At 36.7% G+C, this 19,741-nt stretch overlaps 4 protein-coding genes and 1 non-coding gene across 8 annotated transcripts; 2 read left to right on the top strand and 3 right to left on the bottom strand.

The window, feature by feature from the left end:
* The first annotated feature begins 434 nt into the window (after positions 1-434).
* LOC107905874 (60S ribosomal protein L18a) lies at positions 435-2,780 on the top strand. Of its 2 annotated transcripts, none has more exons than XM_016832653.2 (4): positions 435-1,055; positions 1,330-1,445; positions 1,546-1,609; positions 2,217-2,780. In XM_016832653.2, the coding sequence occupies exons 1-4, from the start codon at positions 1,041-1,043 to the stop codon at positions 2,556-2,558; spliced, it is 537 nt and encodes a 178-aa protein (XP_016688142.1). In that variant the 5' UTR covers positions 435-1,040; the 3' UTR covers positions 2,559-2,780. The 2 variants fall into 2 exon arrangements, with proteins under 2 accessions (XP_016688142.1, XP_016688143.1); XM_016832654.2 differs by having other exon boundaries at positions 918-1,055; positions 1,323-1,445.
* A 35-nt stretch (positions 2,781-2,815) lies between these two features.
* On the top strand, positions 2,816-4,691 carry LOC107905875 (uncharacterized protein At4g18257). Its single transcript, XM_016832655.2, has 2 exons — positions 2,816-3,740; positions 4,407-4,691. The coding sequence occupies exons 1-2, from the start codon at positions 3,601-3,603 to the stop codon at positions 4,564-4,566; spliced, it is 300 nt and encodes a 99-aa protein (XP_016688144.1). The 5' UTR covers positions 2,816-3,600; the 3' UTR covers positions 4,567-4,691.
* A 1,020-nt stretch (positions 4,692-5,711) lies between these two features.
* TRNAR-ACG (transfer RNA arginine (anticodon ACG)) lies at positions 5,712-5,784 on the bottom strand. The gene has a single exon. It is a non-coding gene; the product is annotated as a tRNA-Arg (tRNA).
* Positions 5,785-9,121: 3,337 nt separating this feature from the next.
* Positions 9,122-14,046, bottom strand: LOC107905873 (DNA replication licensing factor MCM3). Of its 3 annotated transcripts, none has more exons than XM_016832650.2 (17): positions 13,856-14,046; positions 13,656-13,753; positions 13,340-13,548; positions 12,965-13,095; positions 12,647-12,885; positions 12,312-12,548; positions 11,963-12,117; positions 11,670-11,878; positions 11,413-11,578; positions 11,142-11,344; positions 10,854-10,913; positions 10,685-10,774; positions 10,272-10,408; positions 9,992-10,066; positions 9,729-9,870; positions 9,420-9,516; positions 9,122-9,241 (listed from the first exon to the last, which is right to left on the bottom strand). In XM_016832650.2, the coding sequence occupies exons 1-16, from the start codon at positions 13,919-13,921 to the stop codon at positions 9,457-9,459; spliced, it is 2,277 nt and encodes a 758-aa protein (XP_016688139.1). In that variant the 5' UTR covers positions 13,922-14,046; the 3' UTR covers positions 9,122-9,241; positions 9,420-9,456. The 3 variants fall into 3 exon arrangements, with proteins under 3 accessions (XP_016688139.1, XP_016688138.1, XP_016688137.1); XM_016832649.2 differs by having other exon boundaries at positions 9,122-9,316; XM_016832648.2 differs by having other exon boundaries at positions 9,122-9,516.
* Positions 14,047-15,060: 1,014 nt separating this feature from the next.
* Positions 15,061-19,226, bottom strand: LOC107905871 (3-oxoacyl-[acyl-carrier-protein] synthase I, chloroplastic). Its single transcript, XM_016832647.2, has 7 exons — positions 18,481-19,226; positions 17,474-17,905; positions 16,771-16,944; positions 16,193-16,306; positions 16,001-16,102; positions 15,536-15,602; positions 15,061-15,409 (listed from the first exon to the last, which is right to left on the bottom strand). Exons 1-7 carry the CDS (start codon positions 18,943-18,945, stop codon positions 15,342-15,344), a joined length of 1,422 nt encoding a protein of 473 aa, XP_016688136.1. The 5' UTR covers positions 18,946-19,226; the 3' UTR covers positions 15,061-15,341.
* Between the last annotated feature and the right edge of the window lie 515 nt (positions 19,227-19,741).

The raw sequence follows: 19,741 nt of genomic DNA on the forward strand, positions 1-19,741 counted from the left end.
ATGACTAGTACGACCCGAATCTAGGTCACACCTAGGGCGGTGAACACACTTGACCATCATGTCATCACATGAGGTTCAATGTATCTTTCACGTTAAACAATTAGTGAAGATTAATTTTATTGGAGTTAATGATTACTCATTTCAATAATGTCAATTTTAATATTAGAATAATTTTTTATATGAGAGTACAATATAATTAATTATTGTATCAAAACTTGTTAATAAAACAAAAACTAATATATACATTTAGTATTAACTTAAAAAACATAAAAAATAAAATTCGCCCTTTTAGGGTTTACCAGTTTTTTTACAATAAAAAAAAAACTAACGTCAACTGGTTTTCAACATGGTGCCACACAACATTAATGACATTTTTGAATAAATTTTATAAAAAAATAAAAAAATATAAAAAAGGCTTGAATGGTTAAAAGAACAAATGTAAAATAAATTGACATCCAATTTCTCGAAATTATCTCATCTGTTGAAACCCCTAAGGTGTATAATTTAATTGCAAATGAAAGTTTTTTTTATTGTTATTCTTTTAATTATACATTAATAAATTGAATAATTTTATTTTGCAATAATTACATAAAATAGAAACACTGTATTCAATTTCTATTTGCGAGTATGTTTTGGCTCCCTTATTTTCCTTGAATTTTTAACCAATTTTGTGGTGGTTTTTGTGATGGATTAAATCAACTCGTTAATATCAAATCCGTAATAATTGGTTTTGTACATCCTTTTCTGGAAACTTTTGGCATTCATTATGTATCTCTCCTCATCCAGTGCGCTTTTATGATGTGCAAGCAGCTGTGAGAAATCACATTTTCATTTTGATTTTTTTAAAATCTACTGCTTTTATTTTTTTGTTGTTGTTGTTCAGTGAATTGTGTTGGGTAGTAGTTATTATTTCTCCAAAAGAAATACAAATAGTATTATATTATTACCTCCATTGACTTGGCGCCGCGGTGAGAAAGAAAACCCTAATTTTGAGGTCAAGGGCGAAGGGTGATCCAGAGAGAGGGCCGGGTTTTTCACAAATGGTCACTTTCCGGGTAAGAGCCAAATCGTTTCTCTTTTCTCGCTACCCTGCATCCCTATTGATTTCCCTGTTTTACCTTCAGAATTTCACGATTATTCCTCGTTTTGGGCCTTTTTTTTGTTTTTTAAAGAACTTTATTTGATGTTATGCTTGGTTTTTAAAGTATGGCGTAAAACAGATTTGTTTTCAATTCTTTTGATGAGTTTAATAGCAACCAAAGGCAGGAATAATGAATAATGTAAGGCGAAAATGGAAGTTTTGATTTACGTTTTTGTTTAAGGATGCAGTTCCACCAGTATCAAGTTGTTGGGAGGGCTCTCCCAACGGACAGCGATGAGCATCCCAAGATTTACAGGATGAAGCTTTGGGCCACCAATGAGGTTCGGGCCAAGTCCAAGTTCTGGTTAGTGATTATTATGATTGCCGTCTTTTGCTTTTGGGTTTTGATTTAATTCCAAATTTGAGGGTTTTTGACGGTTGCATTTCTCCTTGGATATCATCAGGTACTTCCTGAGGAAGCTGAAGAAGGTTAAGAAGAGCAATGGCCAGGTCCTTGCCATCAATGAGGTATGTGCTCAATGTTATTTTTTGATGGTTCACCATTCAATCTGTATGAAGTAATTTATCATGGAATGATACGTTGAAATTTGAATGAGACGATCCTTTTATTTGTATGTTCTGACATTTTTGTGAGAAATAGGGTTTATGTTGGTTAGTGCCTTAAACTATTGTGTGTGGGATTCCCCACATTTAGCTTATGATTGTGCTATTAAGATGGAAATTTGTTTTGATCAACTTGTCTCTAGTATTTCCTGTGAAAAACTGCGAATTAGATGGCAAAGAAAAATCTAATCTTAAAGAGTCTTTTTTGCCATTTTGTTAACATTTGTAGGATTTTCATGCATCTTGAATATGAAGTTTCTGGTCTTTTGTGCTATTTGCTTCTCTTTGTAGTAATGCATTTTATATAACATGTTTGTGTTTTTTGAATGTCCTTTGCACTGAGTGATTTAATAACTTCACTTTTTGGGACTACATATTTAAGGTTTTGAATGTGAATGCTGATCTTGGAATTGAAATTGGTTTGTAATCTTTGGAAACAAGATGCTGCAGCTTTCTGATACATTCTTCAATTTCTTTCTGATTCCCCTTGCCCAAATGAAATCCTCGGCAGATTTTTGAAAAGAATCCAACCAAGATAAAGAATTATGGTATTTGGCTTCGCTATCAAAGCCGTACCGGTTATCACAACATGTACAAGGAGTACCGTGACACTACTTTGAATGGAGCTGTTGAACAGATGTACACTGAGATGGCTTCTCGGCACAGAGTCAGGTTCCCTTGCATTCGGATTATCAAGACTGCAACCATCCCAACTAAGCTATGCAAGAGGGACAACACCAAGCAGTTCCACAACTCTAAAATCAAGTTCCTCTTGATGGTCAAGAAGGTGAGGCCACCTACCAGGAAGCTGAAGACAACCTATAAGGCATCAAGGCCCAACCTGTTTATGTAACTTGTATGTTTTGATGAAGGAGAGTTAAGAGGTTGTTCGATTTTTGGAATTTTTGGTAAGTGAATCTCCATTAGTTTGTTGATCAGATATTGTTTCATTCGAGAAGCCTAGGTTGTCAGACAAGTTGAACCTGGGTTCTTTTTTGGGGCTCATTTTTGTTCTTATAAATGTTGGTATTGTTAAGTTTTTATCTTTCAGATGAAGTATAATTTAATGTTAAAATTCTTTTTGGTGGGGTTGGAATTTCCCAAGGCAACTTGCGCAAGTCCAGAAACAATTTACTTTTTTGAGAATGGTTGGAAGCCATTTAGTTTTATATAAGGAAACAAATGTGATCGCTCATAAATGAAGAGGCTAATATTTCTTAACCACAACCGTTCCCATCTCAAGCATGAACATTTGCTATGAATCACTCAATTCAATAGCATTTTTGTCAAGTATTTCACCCTCTTAAAAGTAGTTTCTGGTAAGCCAAGTGGCTCTTTTTGTTGCTTTATAACTTATTACAATATTAATTTTCCATCAAATACTTCACCTACCCACCAAGAAAACAAGTATTAACCATAAGCATGATCATATTACATCCATCTAACAATTAAAAGCTGCTCCTCTCATAAAATGTTCCTAGTAATAATAATGTTGTTCTTGGTTTTGAACTAGTACGAGATAAGCAGGTAATGGAGCACCAAGACTAGTGCCCCAGAAAATTAATAAGTAATATAACATTTCATAATATAGGTGATAAACAGGACTGATCATGCACCCTGCAATTGGAGGGACTTGGGGTGGGAATGGAACTTCAGAAAGAAAAGAATCCAAGACAGTGGGACTCGCGACAAGTCGGCTAATCTACGTGCAATTCATGTATCGGTGTGTTCTCCTATAATTATGAACCACCCGACCTGGAAACTTTTATTGGGTGGACGATTCGAGATCTTTAGGAGGAGAGGAGACAACATCTGCAGCAGAACATATTGTTGCTTTCAAATAATTTGGAAAGAAAGATACAGTGGATATCTGAACTGTATAGAAATTGAATAAGATGGCGGAGGAAGAAAAAAAGAAGAGGGTGGTGGTCGAATCCCTAGGATGGCTAACGGAATCTTCCATCATGCCCAAGTTCGTAGGGCCTGGAAGAACTGCTGGAACCCTTGACAATGATGAGCATAAGCATTTCGTAAGGTCAGGATTTTACTTCTCTTCTCGCTAATGTTATGTTAATTCACGTTAACTTAAGATTAAATGTTCGATGGAGTTCACAATTCACGGGGGTTTGCATTTTTCCTGTTGTGCCACAGTTTGTATAGTTGCCTATAGCATTTGGTTACAAGGTTATTTGAGGTCTAAGAGATTTAGCCACATGGCATAGTGAAACAATCTCCTAGTATCATGCTGTTTCATCCATTTTCATCATTAGCCTTTCATTCACCTCCCATTATACATTGTTGAGTGTTCATGGATTTGAGGTGAAATTCTCTTAATAGTTTTTTATAATGTTGTTGAAAATTACCTACAAATTTGCTACGAATTTGAGTTAATGTCCCTTTTCGAATTTATTGCTACAACCACTAGTTGGCTGCCTGTTTTCAACTTGCTTATTTTTATGATTTATTTGCCTGATGGAGTGAGATATATCTGAATATGATAGTCACTAGTCCATGGATTGTGCACAATGTAGAGAAGTTTATGTGTGAATATGGTAATCTAAGACATTACTGGAGGTCCTTAAGATTGGAAATAATATTAAAATCTGAAGTTCAAAGTCAAGATAAAAAATATAATGTATTTGGATTGCTTGTGAAACTGAAAGTGAAGGCCCTAAATGATTTAATTGATGTTTGTTCACAGAGAAGTTCATGAAGAAGTCAATCAAGCAAGGGAGAGATTGTCTGAACTAAAATTGCGAAGGCAAGAGCAAGCAGCAGCTGATCGTGAGAAACTCAGGCAGGCCTATCTTCGGAAACAAGTGGAGAAGTTGAAGTCTGCGTCAAAAACAGAACAGGCATGAGTAGTAGAGCTGGAAAGGTGATATGTGACTATGCAAATGGAAACAGAGAGAAACCCCCATTGTATTATTTACTAACTTGCATTGATTTCGTCCTCTGTGCATAACAAAATTTAGTTACAAATCAACTCACCGGTTTTGCTCACTAGAATATATTTATTCACTGTTTTTTACCCCATCATTCTTATCGAACATATAGCAATTGCAGTCGTACCGCCCTCGTTTATCTGTCATTTTTGGTTGAAGCTGATTGCAGCATCAGCGTAGAAAATGAGTGAGTTCTCTTTCCTATTGTACAAAATACGTTTTAGCCAATTAACATGTAGGATTCTGAATCATTCTAGACTGTCAGCAGTTAGCTTGTTTAGAAGTAGAATTTGGGGGGGGGGGTTAGCTATGTTTTACTCTTTTAACTGTAAATATCAGCAGTTGAGTATTTGCTGGTATTGTTGATTTGATTTATATGGGAATGGCTCTTTGTTATGAAGTTGTTTATTTTTGAGTAAAACAGCAGAATGTTGGAAGTTTGGAAATATAATAGAAAAATGCGTGTGAACAAGTCAGATGGGAAGATCCAATGGAAACTACAACTGCCTTTTAAAATCATTGTTTTCTTAAGATTTGCACAAATTTTCGCCCATGTAAGAGCTCTTGCCCATCGTGTTTATAAACATATGAAACAAGGGGCCATCTTTTCCTTGAGTGCTGTTTGGCTTGGCTCTTCCTTTGGGTATAAAGGATTTTATTCTCCTGGTCCTGGAGGTCCTCCATCAATCAGGATCCTGTCAAAGGGGGTATGTGGGTGCAAAGGAACGAGGTTGTCTTCAGAAAAGGGAATACTAATCCTATCTCTCGGTTATTCTTTCAAGTAAAATCTTTTGGTGAGGTATGGTTATTAGCTTTTGACATGAAGGGCTAGAGGAGATCAGATTGACTCGCCTTCTTCAGGAGAAGAGCCTAAAAGGAAAATGTGGTTATGGCATTGCTTTTTGCTTTAATTCTCAAGGACAGTGGTTATCTGCTTTATCGAAGCAGAACCTTGAGCATCAAGTGGCAGCCCTCATTTTGCTGAGAGAAAATTTCCTTCAAGTCGCAAAGAAAAACCTGAAGCTTTTTAATTGGCAATCCTGTTGAAAAATTAAGAAAAACGACTCCGCTGGGGATCGAACCCAGAATCTCTGGTTCCGTAGACCAGCGCCTTATCCATTGGGCCACGGAGTCAATTTTTGGAAGAAAGTGGCTATTTTCAGTATATCATCAAAAGTGAGATCTAAGGTCCGATACAAGGTTGATCCATATGGGTCAAAAGACGAGAAAACACCTGATGACCCTAAAACATGATTAATACATCTTCACACTCTCATTATCAACCCATACAACTGCCAAGCATAGCCCATACATCAACCATGATTTGTTTATACTCGTATCAAGTATACAAGGGCTTGTTTATTAGTTGGAATGGAAATAAGTTTTATGTTTTTAAAATAAGTTTGCGATTCAAGTAAAAAATAATGGTGGAGTTTAGGGTTTAGAGTCCCATAACTTATTATGATATGGCAAAACACGATCTAAAATTAACTGTTAGGATAGATTGTCCAACACTTCAAAATTCTATTGTATTTATAAACAAGGTTCAAAATTAACTCTTCAGATCTTGAGATTATTACTTCAATTTAAACAAAATTTAAATTGGATTAAGATAACTGTGTAATAAAAAAATAGAAGAAAGGCTTTCTTTTTCTTTAAATTTTGCATTATTTTTAACCTACACTTTGTTATACTCCATGTCCATGAAAAAAAAAACACAAAATTGAGAAACATAGCATAAAGCAACTCTACTAAACAACGAAGCCCCTATTTTGACACACGTCTTACATGCATAAGAGAACAGCAACCCATTGTCACCGCCACTAGTCGCTCCTCCTCTCCACCGCCGCTCCACCACCTCCGAGCGACGTTGCCACCTCTCTTTCGACCATTTCTCCATCCGCCACCTCCTTCACGCTAAACGACAAAGACTCTCTCCTCATCAAGAACCTCCCAGTTGGCGGAACCCACAAGTTAAGCAACCCTTGTGGCCTACCCGAACTCCTCCAAACCTGCACCGTCAAGCACTGAATCGGGTTATCCACCGGATCCGAAGCATCCCCTCCTTTCAATACATCGCAAAGTAAAACCCTGGCACTCCCCACTGGCTTCTCCCTCACGTGCCCATGCTCGTATATGTCGACGTTCACCGCGGCCAACACGTCCTTCTCCGCCAGCTTGGCGTGGAACTTCACCTTCACCAATTGGTTCCTTGTGGGGTTGGTCCCTCCATGCTCGTCCACTTGGGTTTTGGCCATGTGGAAGTCCTTTTCCACGTAGACAACCGCGTAGGCTCTCATTTTGGTCAAGTGCTTCACGTTCTTGAGGTCTTGAGCTGAGATTATGAGAACCTCAATCTCTCTTAGCTCATCTTCCCCTCGTTGAAATGTTGTCCAGCGATCCGACATGATGCAGGAACATAAATAATTTCTCTTTTATTTTGCTGAACTAAACAAAAAAAATTCCAATTTATCCAATTTACTATTGGGCTCTCTGTCAATGTCATGGCCCAAACTTCACAATGTTTTGAACTTTTTTGGGTTTGGGCTTTCGAGTTTCCACCATTTGTTATTTTTTAATAAATTTAAAATTTTAACATTGTAATTAATATTTGATGGTTGAATTTGATTTTTTTTTTAAGGTTGAGGACTAAATTAATAAAAAAGAAGTAAAAAGTATTATGCTTTTTTTCAAACATTCCTCAAAATTTTAACAGAACAAATTACAGCAAAGGTTTGGAACCCAATTCGCCAGGCATGGTTCAGCAATCCAATGAAGGACAGAAGTAGCCGCATTGGTAATAACCCAAAAACAACATTGGCCTCACTGGGGATTCAAGCTATGTCCTATGAGTATGATATCATCATTACAGAAATCTCTCATGGACCCATTCAAAGCATGTATGATGTTTATGCAGTTAAATTTGGGGCACATTACAAAGTTCCTCCTACACTGGAACATGCTCTTTATCCCCAATATTCCATCCACTCAAAGTCTCTCTTTGGTGTTTTGATTCAAGTATTTCCATAATTGAATTACTTTGAACTTTTCCCCACTTTATTACAATTTTCTTTTAATAAAGGATGATCATCACCATTTTTATTCTTTAATAATATATTAAAATTGTGTAAAAATTATGATCCAGCTATGGGTAAAGTGCATAGTGCTTCCAAAAGGAATTACAAAGAAGATGCTTAACAAACCAACCACTGCCAATCTAATAATTAATTTATAGGTTTAGGCTACTAACCATGTTACTTTTATGTTAACTAATGTCTTAAGCCTTGAGATACCCATATAATGCCCTATTTTCTCATGGTGAACAATCTTTAAGCTGATTCTCTAACATGCTCCTCATTTCCAAATTCCCAACATACTGTTTCAAAATGAGTGAAACTTATTGAAATATATAAAAATGGCGGCGTAAAGTTTAAGTTTCAAAAAATAATTCAACCAAAACCCAAATTATGGGAATGAGAATAAGCAAAAAAGCTTGGTTAGAATGAGTTATCAGTCCAGGCTGGTATACAGTTTACAAAGGAAATTAAAATAAAATAATGAGATGACAGTGCCTTGAAATGATTTTGTTTGTGGTTAAACCAGCAAAACAAAGCTGGCAATTAGTTTGAATATTAGAGCTTCGTCTATAAAAGAGTTCCATTGCAGTTAAAAGATTCTGTTCAATATATACATATAGCTTCTCTCACTTGGGTAACTTGTGAGAAATGGAGGGAAGCAAAATGAGCATGATTTTGATTGCCTACATCACACTTGTTGCGAGCGGAGCGATGGGTTTGAGGGAGGACCAAGGAGCGGTTGCACCCTCACCAATGGAAAGTGGCGGAGTGGCTCTGGGTGTTCCGGCCGCACTTGCTGCTGCCTTAGCTTCTATGCTTGCATTTGGCTGCTTCTTTTGATTTTAATTCCTTTGGTGAATACTGTTTTCCAGTTTCCATTTCCTTTCATTTGCCAACTAGTTTCTTTCTCTGTAAATTTCATTGTTATTTTTAAGAAATTGAATAAAATCTTGATTTATTTATTCTTTTTTGTTGTTTAGCTTTCTCATAGCAAATCTGGAACAGGTACCGTGCTGAAAAGGGGATGTTAAAAACAAAACACACACTAACCAGAAGAATAAATAAGAGAAATTTTGTTCAAGTGTTAAAACAGTTGAATTTATGTAGATTTTTTCAATTTTGTTTTTTTCTTCCGTTTCTTCATACAACAACTCCTATAGGCGTTTTGTGCCCAAGGCAGTAAGGGTTTTTTTCCCTCTTAGTTTTTGCGTATGTCTAAAACTAAATATATGAATGGTCTGAATTTTTTATTTAAAATTCGAATTTGGTGTCATACAAATATTTCATGTCAAAAATAATTTTGCTGAAAACAACTCTTAAATTTTATCATATACATAACAGGAAACAAACATAAATGTATTAGTTAATTTTAACTAAAAAAAATAAAGGTCAAATTGATAATAAAAAACAATTGTATACATTAATTAATAAAGAAAACGTTCAAATCAGGTTCCAAAGAACCAACTTATAAGTACTTCATTAAAGCATTGATCTCAACTTTCTGCATCTTCAGTCTCCAAAGAATACATGTTACATCAAATTCTGGAATATGTAAGATTCTGAGCACTTCACAGTTCACCTAATATCAGCTACACGACATGATCATTCTTTTAAGATCTTAGACTAAATCATGAGTATTATAACTTTCATGTCACAATGAAGCAGAACCATCATAGAAGATCAGCTCCATACCTGCTTATTTTGGTTGATCCTGGTCTTCTCTTACATCTTAAACTATCATATGCACGGTTTCTCCAGCTATCATCAATATATTCTCATCTTGCAATTTCTGAAAATTGTGAAAAAAAAAAAAAAAAAAACTGGCTGTTATTGCATACCCTTCCTGTATATTGGCAAGTTGGAGTCCAAAACATGAAAATTGCTGGTGCCAGCTTCAAAATGTTACACCAAATAAGGGGATAAAAAATTGTCAAACATCATTTAGAATACGAAAACTTCATGCTAATATTCTCGTCTCAAACAACGATATCTGAACATTACCTCTAATATAGACATGATCTCAACCCTTGAGTAATGGATGTCAGCTCCTACGTTGACAATATCCTCCACTTCTGCAATAGATACGGTTTCCTTGTGGTTTACACGCATATGCTGACCAAATATAGTTTTAAAAGCTTCTATTCTGCAATCCATCAACAAGGAGATACAAAAAGGAAAATCAAAGGAACCCATGAAACTGTAGAGCTGATTTGGAGGGAAAACATGTGTGAACTTGTAATTGAAGTGTTTAGTAGGACACAGACCTTTCGACAGAACCAGTAGCAGTGGCCTGCTGGGCTAGTGGAGGATCATCTACTTCCATAGCATCTGCAGTTTGGCTAATTTAAAGCAAAATAAGATAAGGTGAGCCACATCTGGAAACATTTTAAGCCTTTACTAATTTGATGATCAAATTTACAAATGGAGAAGTATCTACACTATTCAGATAATCCAATAGCTAATAATAAGTAATGTTTGTTTGTAAAATTAAGCATTGGGCAATTGTAAAATCCACATTTCTTGAAAGGCTTATTGCGTTCTCACCCTCGACGGTCAGCTCTTTGTTTTCTCTGTTGTTCTCTTTCCCGTTCTTGTTCGCGATCCTCCATCTCAGTCAATTCTTTATGATAAATAGCAAAATTTAGAACTTTCAGAGCAGCTTCGACATCAACTTTCGTAATCTGCCATGATAAATTATCATGCAATCGAAGTGTGAATAAACACATAAGCCCAAAAGGAAATATAATGAAGCAGCCACAAGGGCCAAACATGCAATTGAAAGACAAACATGAAATCACCATAATAGTTTTGATTACGGTTGACCCTAAAGAATAAAAATGGAAATTAAAGAGAAATAAAAGCAAGTTTCAGAAAAGAAAACTATATGAACATTGCCGCAAATCCCAATACCATCAGATTACAAGTAGAGGGCTGCTTTCTTTTTAAGAAATCATTACCTTTCTGCTTAACTTCAACTTTGCATGAGCAGTTGACAGACGAATAATGGTTTCCAAGGTTCTAGCTGTTATTGGAAGGGTTCCACCAGTCTACAAATGCCAACCACATATCAGACTTGCCAATTGAGGTAACTATATCAAGATATGTCAGCTGATTATAAAATCAAACCTTTGCATTTGAACTGGCATTTCTGAGATCTGCATAAGCTGTTGCAATTTGTTCTGAAGCCTGCAGATGAGAAAACTTTAGAGTAAGCTGAGGATAAGTATGTTAAGAATGGTAGGGATCTTGGGGAGACAAGTTAACATGTAATGAATGTTTCTTCCTGAGAAGACACTGCAGAATTACCACAGTATTTCTAATGATTAAAACTGAAGAAAGAGGAAGAAACTAGAAAGTAATTCAAATGGGAGGATAATCTAAATGGATTAAGTAAAAGAAAAGAATATCCACAACCTCATCAGTTAGCTCAGGTTGAATCCTATGCTTTGCGTAATGAATATACTTTTTGAGGAACTTTATAGTAAGAGTATCACGCTTCCGACCTCTTTCGGTCTTCCTCCCATGCAGCATTCGATTATACTTGACAAAAACAGATGAGTCGGTGTCAGCTTCATCTTCTCTTCCATATCTTGAACTTTCATCAAGAGCTGCCTCACCTGCATCATTAACTACCTTAGTAGGTATATGTGCCAGGCTTAGGAACACAAGAAAACTCTTTGCCTACCTCCATCAATAGCAGAGCGAAACCGATGCATTCTCAAGACATGCTCAGAGATGTGACGATCAATATCAGCATCCATTTGATCCAATACAATAAACAGCAGATCGAAACGAGAAAGCAAAGAGTCCGGAAGTCCAATGTTCTTTGTTGGAGTCAACGAACGATCATACTGCATATTGAACCGTTAACTAGTATAAACTCAAGATGTACATCCTTTCTAGCAGAGTGAAAATGCATCTTAGCAACCAATATACGCTTACAGTTCCATATATAGGGTTTGCAGCAGCCACTACACTGCACCGAGCATTCAATGATGCATGGATACCAGCTTTGGCGATAGTTACAGTCTGCTGCTCCATGACTTCATGTATCGCAACACGATCTTGATCATTCATCTTGTCAAACTCATCAATGCATACAACACCTCTATCACCAAGGACCATGGCACCTGCTTCCAGTCTTCTTTCTCCTGAACACAGAGATGTTTAATTTCATCAAAAGCACCAAAATTTGGACTATAAGCAGCAAGGCTATAACAATTGAAATGCTTTACCTGTTTCTTGGTCGGAGGTAACAGCGGCTGTCAAACCAACACCGGAAGAACCTCTACCGGTGGTTGAAATAGCCAATGGTGCTATGTTCATGATTGCTCTTAAAAGTTGGGATTTTGCAACAGATGGATCTCCAACCATCATCATGTTAATGTCCCTGGAAAAGAGCAAGACTTTAGCTTATGTTTAGCATTTACCTAATCTTAAGACATAGTGGTAAAGCTGCATAAAGCATACAATCAGAAAAATCAAGATGCAGTTGAAAGGAAGGAATAACAATCAGTGGGGCAACTATTTATCAGATATAATATATAACTTCAAAGACACTTAAATAGTAAGAGTACAACTAACCCTCTTAAATGAGTGCCATTCTTCAAATTCTTTTCCACTCCACCAAGCATCAGTAAAACCACAGCTTTTTTTATCCACGAATGCCCATATATTGAAGGTGCAAGGGAGTTACCAAGCAAATCAAATGTGTCATCTCTCTCTGCTATCTTCTTAATATTTTTCAGGTCCTCTGGGCTGTAGATAGGTGCATTAGCTTCTTTGTTGAGCAGAGAGACATTATTAGCTATAAGAACAGTCCTGCATTGAAAAATTACTCAGTCAGGATTTGCATATTGGAAAAACTGAGTTATAATGATTAAAATTTTCTTCCAAATGATGCACTACATATGTGATACCTGAAAACACCGTTCACACTGCCCTTACTTTTTCCTGGAAGAGCTTTATATATCCCTACAATAGCCACACGATCTCCAGGCTTGCATGAATCAACCAGGTCATCCTCAACTATGGCATCAACGGTTCGAGGAAGCTGACCAGGAGCAGCATTTTCAGGTACTTCTTGAATCGACAACGTCTGGTGATCTTTATATTGGCACAAACCATATTCAGTCACCAATAAGTTTCCATTTTCATCCTGAAAGAATATTCCCCACGAGACAATGCTTAATCCAATAGCCATACAGATATGAGGAGATCTAGACAATGGAAATTACCCTGGTAGGATACACGGATCCGGTTGGCAAACCATTGTTGGAGGTGATGTCTCGATATTCCCTAACGGTGAAGTTTTCAGTGGCAGGACAAAAGTGAACACTTTTAACAACCTTCGGTCTTACCAGAGAACCTAAATTGAGATAGGATCATGTTAATACAAAGCAAAACAAAGAAAAATCATTTATAGGGAGAGTTCCAAAAGCATTTAGCGAATTTTCAATACCCAAACTAATCAGTTTTTAAAGCATGTGCCTCCTTTTAACAAAATCCTAGATTCAACTTTTAGCACATTATATGAACAAACAAATAGTAGTGTAATTATGCTTCAACTTGAAAGGAAGCAAAAAGAGCGGAGTATTCGAGAGTAACGATACATTTGGTAACAATGCCAACGACGCAGACCATGGAGCCAATAAATTCGGAAAGGAGCTCTCTGGGTGTGACGCGACGAGAAACAAAAGGACCTTCAAATCCCACATGAACTATTTCCCCTTCTTTCAAGTACTTTGGGTCAATACTTTTAGCAGCTTCAGTCACCGCATCGAAAAATGGTTGCATATATTCACTCGGATTCTTCAGAATCCTAAAAACTCAAAACAATGAAGAAAAAACTCAAATCAGTTTAAACAAGCCAACGCTTAAAATGATGAGGAGAAAAAGAAAAGGAAGTTCTGCGAGAAGAGAGCGAACCTAGTAGCCAAGTTGTTAAAAGAATGTAGATCGGAGATGTTGACGATGAGACGGCGACGCTTGTGATTTATCATTGCCTTGATTTCATCTTGGTAAATCTGATCGAACAAACAAACAAAAATGAAACCGTTATTAACATTGATAGTGTTTAAAAAAAAAAACAGAGAACGACTAGAAGAGAAGGTAATGGGGGAAAGTACATCTTGAGACAGGAATTGGCTGATATCTTTCTTCCTATCAGCATAATCTTGAGCTCCCAACTCCATTTTTTTTTCCTTCTTACTGTACTACAGTATTGAGACCAAAGTGCTAATTCGATGAGCTACTTTTCCTTTTTCTTCTTCAGCCCTAGACCCTGGTTTTGGCGGGAACAAGTGAGATGATGGCTGTTTTGGCGGGAATTTAGTCAATGTATATATATTATAAATATTGTGCGAAGCGTATAACGACTAGGACTTCATGACCTAATGAGTATGGCGCTGGTCTACGGATGAAGGGGTTCTGGGTTCGGTCCCCAGTGGAGGTGGATTTGCTTATTTTACTTTGATTTTTGGTATTGTAATCCAAAATAAATATTGGGCTCCCATAAAACCCATCTGTTATGAAAATCCGGAGGCAGAGGGCTTACTGTTATTTCGCTGATTATTTGAGAGTTAATGAGTCTTATTTTATCATTTTAATTCGATTGATATTGAGTTAAATTTAAAATTTTAACATTCTTTAGATTTTTTTAAATTTTTATATATTTTTTTAAAAAAATAAAAATTTTGGAATTTTTATAAATATTTAAATATTGTTTTTTATTTTTGTTGAGGCTTGAGAGTGACCAATTTGCTAATTTTAAAAATCGACGGGAACTAAAAAGATATTTACACTAATCTGTCATTCGACTCGAACTCAAAACAAGACTCGAATAATTCAAAATTTAAAATCTTTTTCTTAATTTGAGTTTTACTCACCCCTAATTATTATCATGAACTATTACCTCAAATATATGGTGATTAATCATATCTAGTTATTTATTAAACTTCACAACCATTCCAACAGAACCACAAATTACATTGAATATGTTTCAATTTAATTTAACACCAGTAAAGGTCGATTGTGCATTAAATTATAGTGTTATTGCTTTTGCAGAGATTGGGGGTTCAAATGCTGTCGAGGGAATAAAGAAATCAGACGATGGTCTGCGAAGAGATGTAAGAGGGATGTTAAGGAGTCTTTGGTCTGGTAAGGAGGTAAAAGGAGGAGGAGAAGATCCCTCCCCAAGGTTAAAGGGCTTAACTTAGATCGGTCACTTAAAGCAGCACAGCCAGAGAGGTTCTGTTTAGGCGGGAATTTACCCAATAGTTTATAAATCCAATCAAAGTAGTAATGAAGAGCAACCCAGTTCACATGATACGTATTTAAAACAGAACAAAATCTCTCCTTCATTAATTGCCTCATCAAATATTGTCGTGTTGGTGTTGAAAATATACGAGTTCACCAATTCCTAGGCTAAAGCTAGAATTCAACTCAAAATCATTCCGAAACTGACAAAATCACAAATTGGCTCTCACGAAAAGTTACACAAGGATTGAAGCAGCCTCCACATCCACAAACAAATACCTGACTCGCTCTTTTAACGATCAATATTCTCTATCATCATCTTTCCTAACAAATGCAGAACACGTAAGTAACAGACTTTCATGGCTTGAAGGCTGAAAATGCCACCACCGAGTTGTGTCCTCCAAATCCAAATGAATTTGAGATTGCTGAATCCACAAGAACAAGTCGATTAGAATTACAGAACACACAGGTTCTGGATGATCCGGATCTATCAAAATGTAAGTATATAGACAGAGATGGTGTGCTTCCCAAGAAAGGATAAAGAGTCTTACCAACATTAACCTCGTGCTGCTGCTTTTTGTTGGCAACAGTGTCAAACTCAACTGATGGCTCTGGATTCTGCATTCAAAAAATTTAGCACTTCAAGGTATCTAAAGAGATCTAGCATTTAAACATGAAGTAGAGGAAAGAACCAAATATATTTTAAACACTCCCAAAATGTTCTTTTCCAAGTAGTAAAAAAATATTGAGTTACCAAAAAGGGGTGCCATAAATAAACATAAAAATTTGAAAAAACAAAACAGAGTTCAGGCGGGGTTTGGTCCCCATTAAATCAAATATTCGAGACTTGGTAGACAATTTGAAGAAAAATTAGTAATGGGGAATTACTGTAAATAAAAGTTTTAAAGAAAAAGGAAAACCGATAAATGACCAAGACTCGCACACACTATCTTAAGTTAGTTTTAATACACTTTACAGAACAAACAAGGTGCATTAAACAGGAAACTGGCACATACAAATTGGTTTATGGAGGGATGCAGCCATCCCGTGGTAATGGCTTTCACAGTGGCAATGGCTTCTAAACCGCCTGCTGCACCCAGACAGTGCCCTATCATCGACTGAAACAAAAAGCAAAACATTTAGCCAATAGCAAAAGCGTAACATCACAGCATGGTAATCTCAAATTTTGCAAGAGAAAGAAAAGGTACCTTTGTTGCATTGATTTTGATGCCAGATGTATTCTTGAATACCTTTTTAATAGCGTTTATCTCAGCCAGATCACCAGCAAGAGTAGAAGTTGCATGTGCATTTATGTAGTTTACCTGAAATACGGAACTTACTTAGTTCGCTAATTTTTCCACCTTTGGAACCATGCATAAATTTTAGAAAACACATATATTCTTAAACCTATTATTGATGTGAAGTCAACAACACTGTGTTAACTAGTCACTATAATGATTTATGAACCGCAACCATTAGAACGGTTCTCTACAGTCTCACTTAAAATTGGAACCTGGATCTAATAGATAAAATAGAAGTTAACTCGATACAGATTTTGTGAAGACAAGCCAAAGACAAACATTAAATGCACCATAAAACATAGAATTTGGAGTGCTATCGATTCACCCCCGCCCCCCAAACTCTAAATGCCTGCACAGGAGTCAGCAAACCTAGATAGAAAGAAACAACATAACATGGGAGAAGAGGACTATCTAGAAACCAGAACAACCTAACTGGATTTTCGCACCATATATTAAGAGAATTGGTTGAAAAAGCATAGAATCACCTCTTCAGGAGACACACCAGCATCTTCAAGGCTTCTCTCAATGCATGAGGACACCCCAAGACCATCAGATCTTGGATCAGTCATATGATAAGCATCACAATTAACAGCTCCACCTAAGTACTCAGCAATAATTGGTGCACCTCTTTTCATGGCATGTTCCAAGCTTTCCATTACCTGGAAAGCAAAATAAACAACTCATTATAAAAGGCTATGGCATTTCCCCCAGTTCAAGATCAGTAAGCAAGTAACAATCAAGCCAAGAATCTATATGGAAAAGCAGCATCCACTGACTCAAGACCATGTCTCATTAATCAAGTAGTTCAAAGTGATAAAAAGAGGGGGAAAGTATGCAAGTATAACTGGAAAACTTTTCATGAATTCCCAAGTCGGTGAAAATTTATACTTCATTCCTACAAAAGACCACAATAATGCGTATAAAAGTTTACATAGATAGTGAATTAGGTTCCATCAGTATAAAACAACACAATACAATGGCAAAGATTTTGATATTGTAAAGGAAGTGTTCAGCCCCCTCCCTTCACCCCCACATAGTCAGACTCCCCATCAGGCCACAAAGCATCTCTTAACAACAGTATCAAGGATCACCAATGGAGGCAAAACAAGGTGCTAAACAGGCATAAACAACATAACAACTAAAAAAGAAGTCAAATGATGCATATAAAGGATTAGTATGTAAACTTACCAATACTCCAGCACCCTCACCCATAACAAAGCCATCTCGGTCTTCGTCCCATGGTCTTGAAGCAGTTTGAGGGTCATCATTTCTTTGAGACAATGCCCTGCAGGCAACAAAGCCCCCCAGCCCAATAGGAATAATTGCAGCCTCAGTTCCACCAGCAATCATCATTTCAGCCTCACCTCGACGGATGTGGTTGGCAGCAGCATAGAAGCAATAATTGGAGGTAGCACAAGCAGTTGAAATTGAATAATTTGGACCCATGAGACCAAGATCAATGGCTAGCAAGGCAGATGACATGTTTGTTATAGCATAGGGAATGAAGAATGGTGTTATTTTTCTATAGCCTTTCTCTATCAGATTTTGGACGCCATCAGAGAACACCGTTAGACCACCCATACCAGTTCCAACTAGCACTCCAGCTCGCTCTTTATCGATCTGCAACGTATACAAAATTCTGTAAGCATTACAGGGAGAAAAAGTAGTAAAGGAACATTATTTAACGAAGCACCGCTAACAAGAGCCGAAGCTAAATCACAAAATAAAAAGTGAGTTGATAATCTAAAAACCAGACGAGAGAAATAATGAATCCACAGTCCTGTAAGCACTCATGTAATTCTAAGAACAGATTTCACTCTCAACATATCTTTTTCATTCTGTAGGGTAGGATTGATGCAGGCGACTATACCGATGCTATAAAACATAAAACCCCAGTAAATATGCTCACAAAAAATAGAAATCAAATAAAATCAATAATGCTAAAAGAACAATCGGGTAACAAGCACAAAAAGCATCAGGGTTTGTAAAGTTAAATTAAATCTTGCTGAGGTTCGAAAGTCATGCAAATAAAGAAGCAACTCTTTCTTGTGAAAATCGCACATCAAGCAAGCCAAGCCAATAAAGGAATAAACTTTGGGTCTCTAGTTCGGGAATAAAACATACAAAAATGCAAATCACTAGCAAAACAGCCCAAGTAACAAAACCCAACAAGCAAGAACCACTGAAAAACCCACCTTGGATAACTTATCGCCCCCGAGATCAGCATCTTCCAAAGCCTTCTTTCCTGCAACAATGCAGTACCTCAAGCAATCGTCAAGTCGCCTATCGTTCTTTCCGTCAATGTAACCCTGAGAAGAGAAACCCCGGATCTGACCGGCGAACCGGGTAGGAAACTTGGAAGCATCGAACCGGTCGATGAGTCCGATCCCGCTTTCCCCAGCCAGCAACTTATCGTAATAAGCATCGACATCATTCCCAAAAACGGAAACCAATCCCATACCCGTAATAACGACCCGTTTTTTGGGGTCCTTCTCGCGCTTGGGAGCAGATACGGTGGGGGATGAAGCGGTGATGGAAGAGAATTTCTTGGTTGGCCTGGGAACGAGTCTCGATGCATTGGGGAAATGGATATTGAGTTTGGGTTTTTGGAGAGGTTTTAGAGGGGAAGCTCGAAGAGATGAGGCTTGAAGAGCTTCCATGACTCGTGGGAACTGGGGAAAGTGCTTAGGGCGATAATAACAAAGTGACACTGAGCAACCAATAAAAACGAAAGCTTTACTGTATATATAGTCAGAACCTCAAATCTGGATTGTGGATCTACTTAGAGGGCTGCCTCCAACTGCACTTATGACTCACCTTACCGGCCGCCCAGCCACTGGGACGAGTTTATATAGCGAGGCTATTATCCACACGTTATTTTATTTTTATTTTTGTTCATTCGTGTAAATCCAACTTCATAAATTCACTGGAAGGTGCAACTAATCCTTATACATTCCGGATTTCAATCCTTTGGAATGTCAAATTATTTCATCCTTACACTATAAAAATGTTTATTTTATTTTAAAATATGGCTTTTTCAGTTTGATTATAAATTATAATGAATATTTATAATTATTTCAATATACATTATTTCTAATTATGCTCGTATTTTTTATTCTTTAATAATTATTATTATCTTAATAAAGAAAGTTTTACAGTTCTATCCAATCATTTTTCCCATATAATTTATCTTGAGAAATATTTAATGTATCGTAAGTGCATAAATTTTATGTACCTTTCTTGAATGATATCATAATATTTCTTTATTAAATGAAAAACAGTAGAGAAATGTCAATTGAGTCTTAATTTAATTGGTATGGGTAATATTATCAATACAAAAAGATATTGTTTCGAGTGCACTGAAACACAATATCTTTTTATTCATGAGTTGGGAGGGGTTATACCTAATTATAGGCATTGTGTGGTGGAAAACTTTAAATAAATCTTGATAACTTT

The sequence above is a fragment of the Gossypium hirsutum genome, chromosome D05 (assembly GCF_007990345.1).
Source record: "Gossypium hirsutum isolate 1008001.06 chromosome D05, Gossypium_hirsutum_v2.1, whole genome shotgun sequence".
NCBI classification, from domain to species: domain Eukaryota; kingdom Viridiplantae; phylum Streptophyta; class Magnoliopsida; order Malvales; family Malvaceae; genus Gossypium; species Gossypium hirsutum.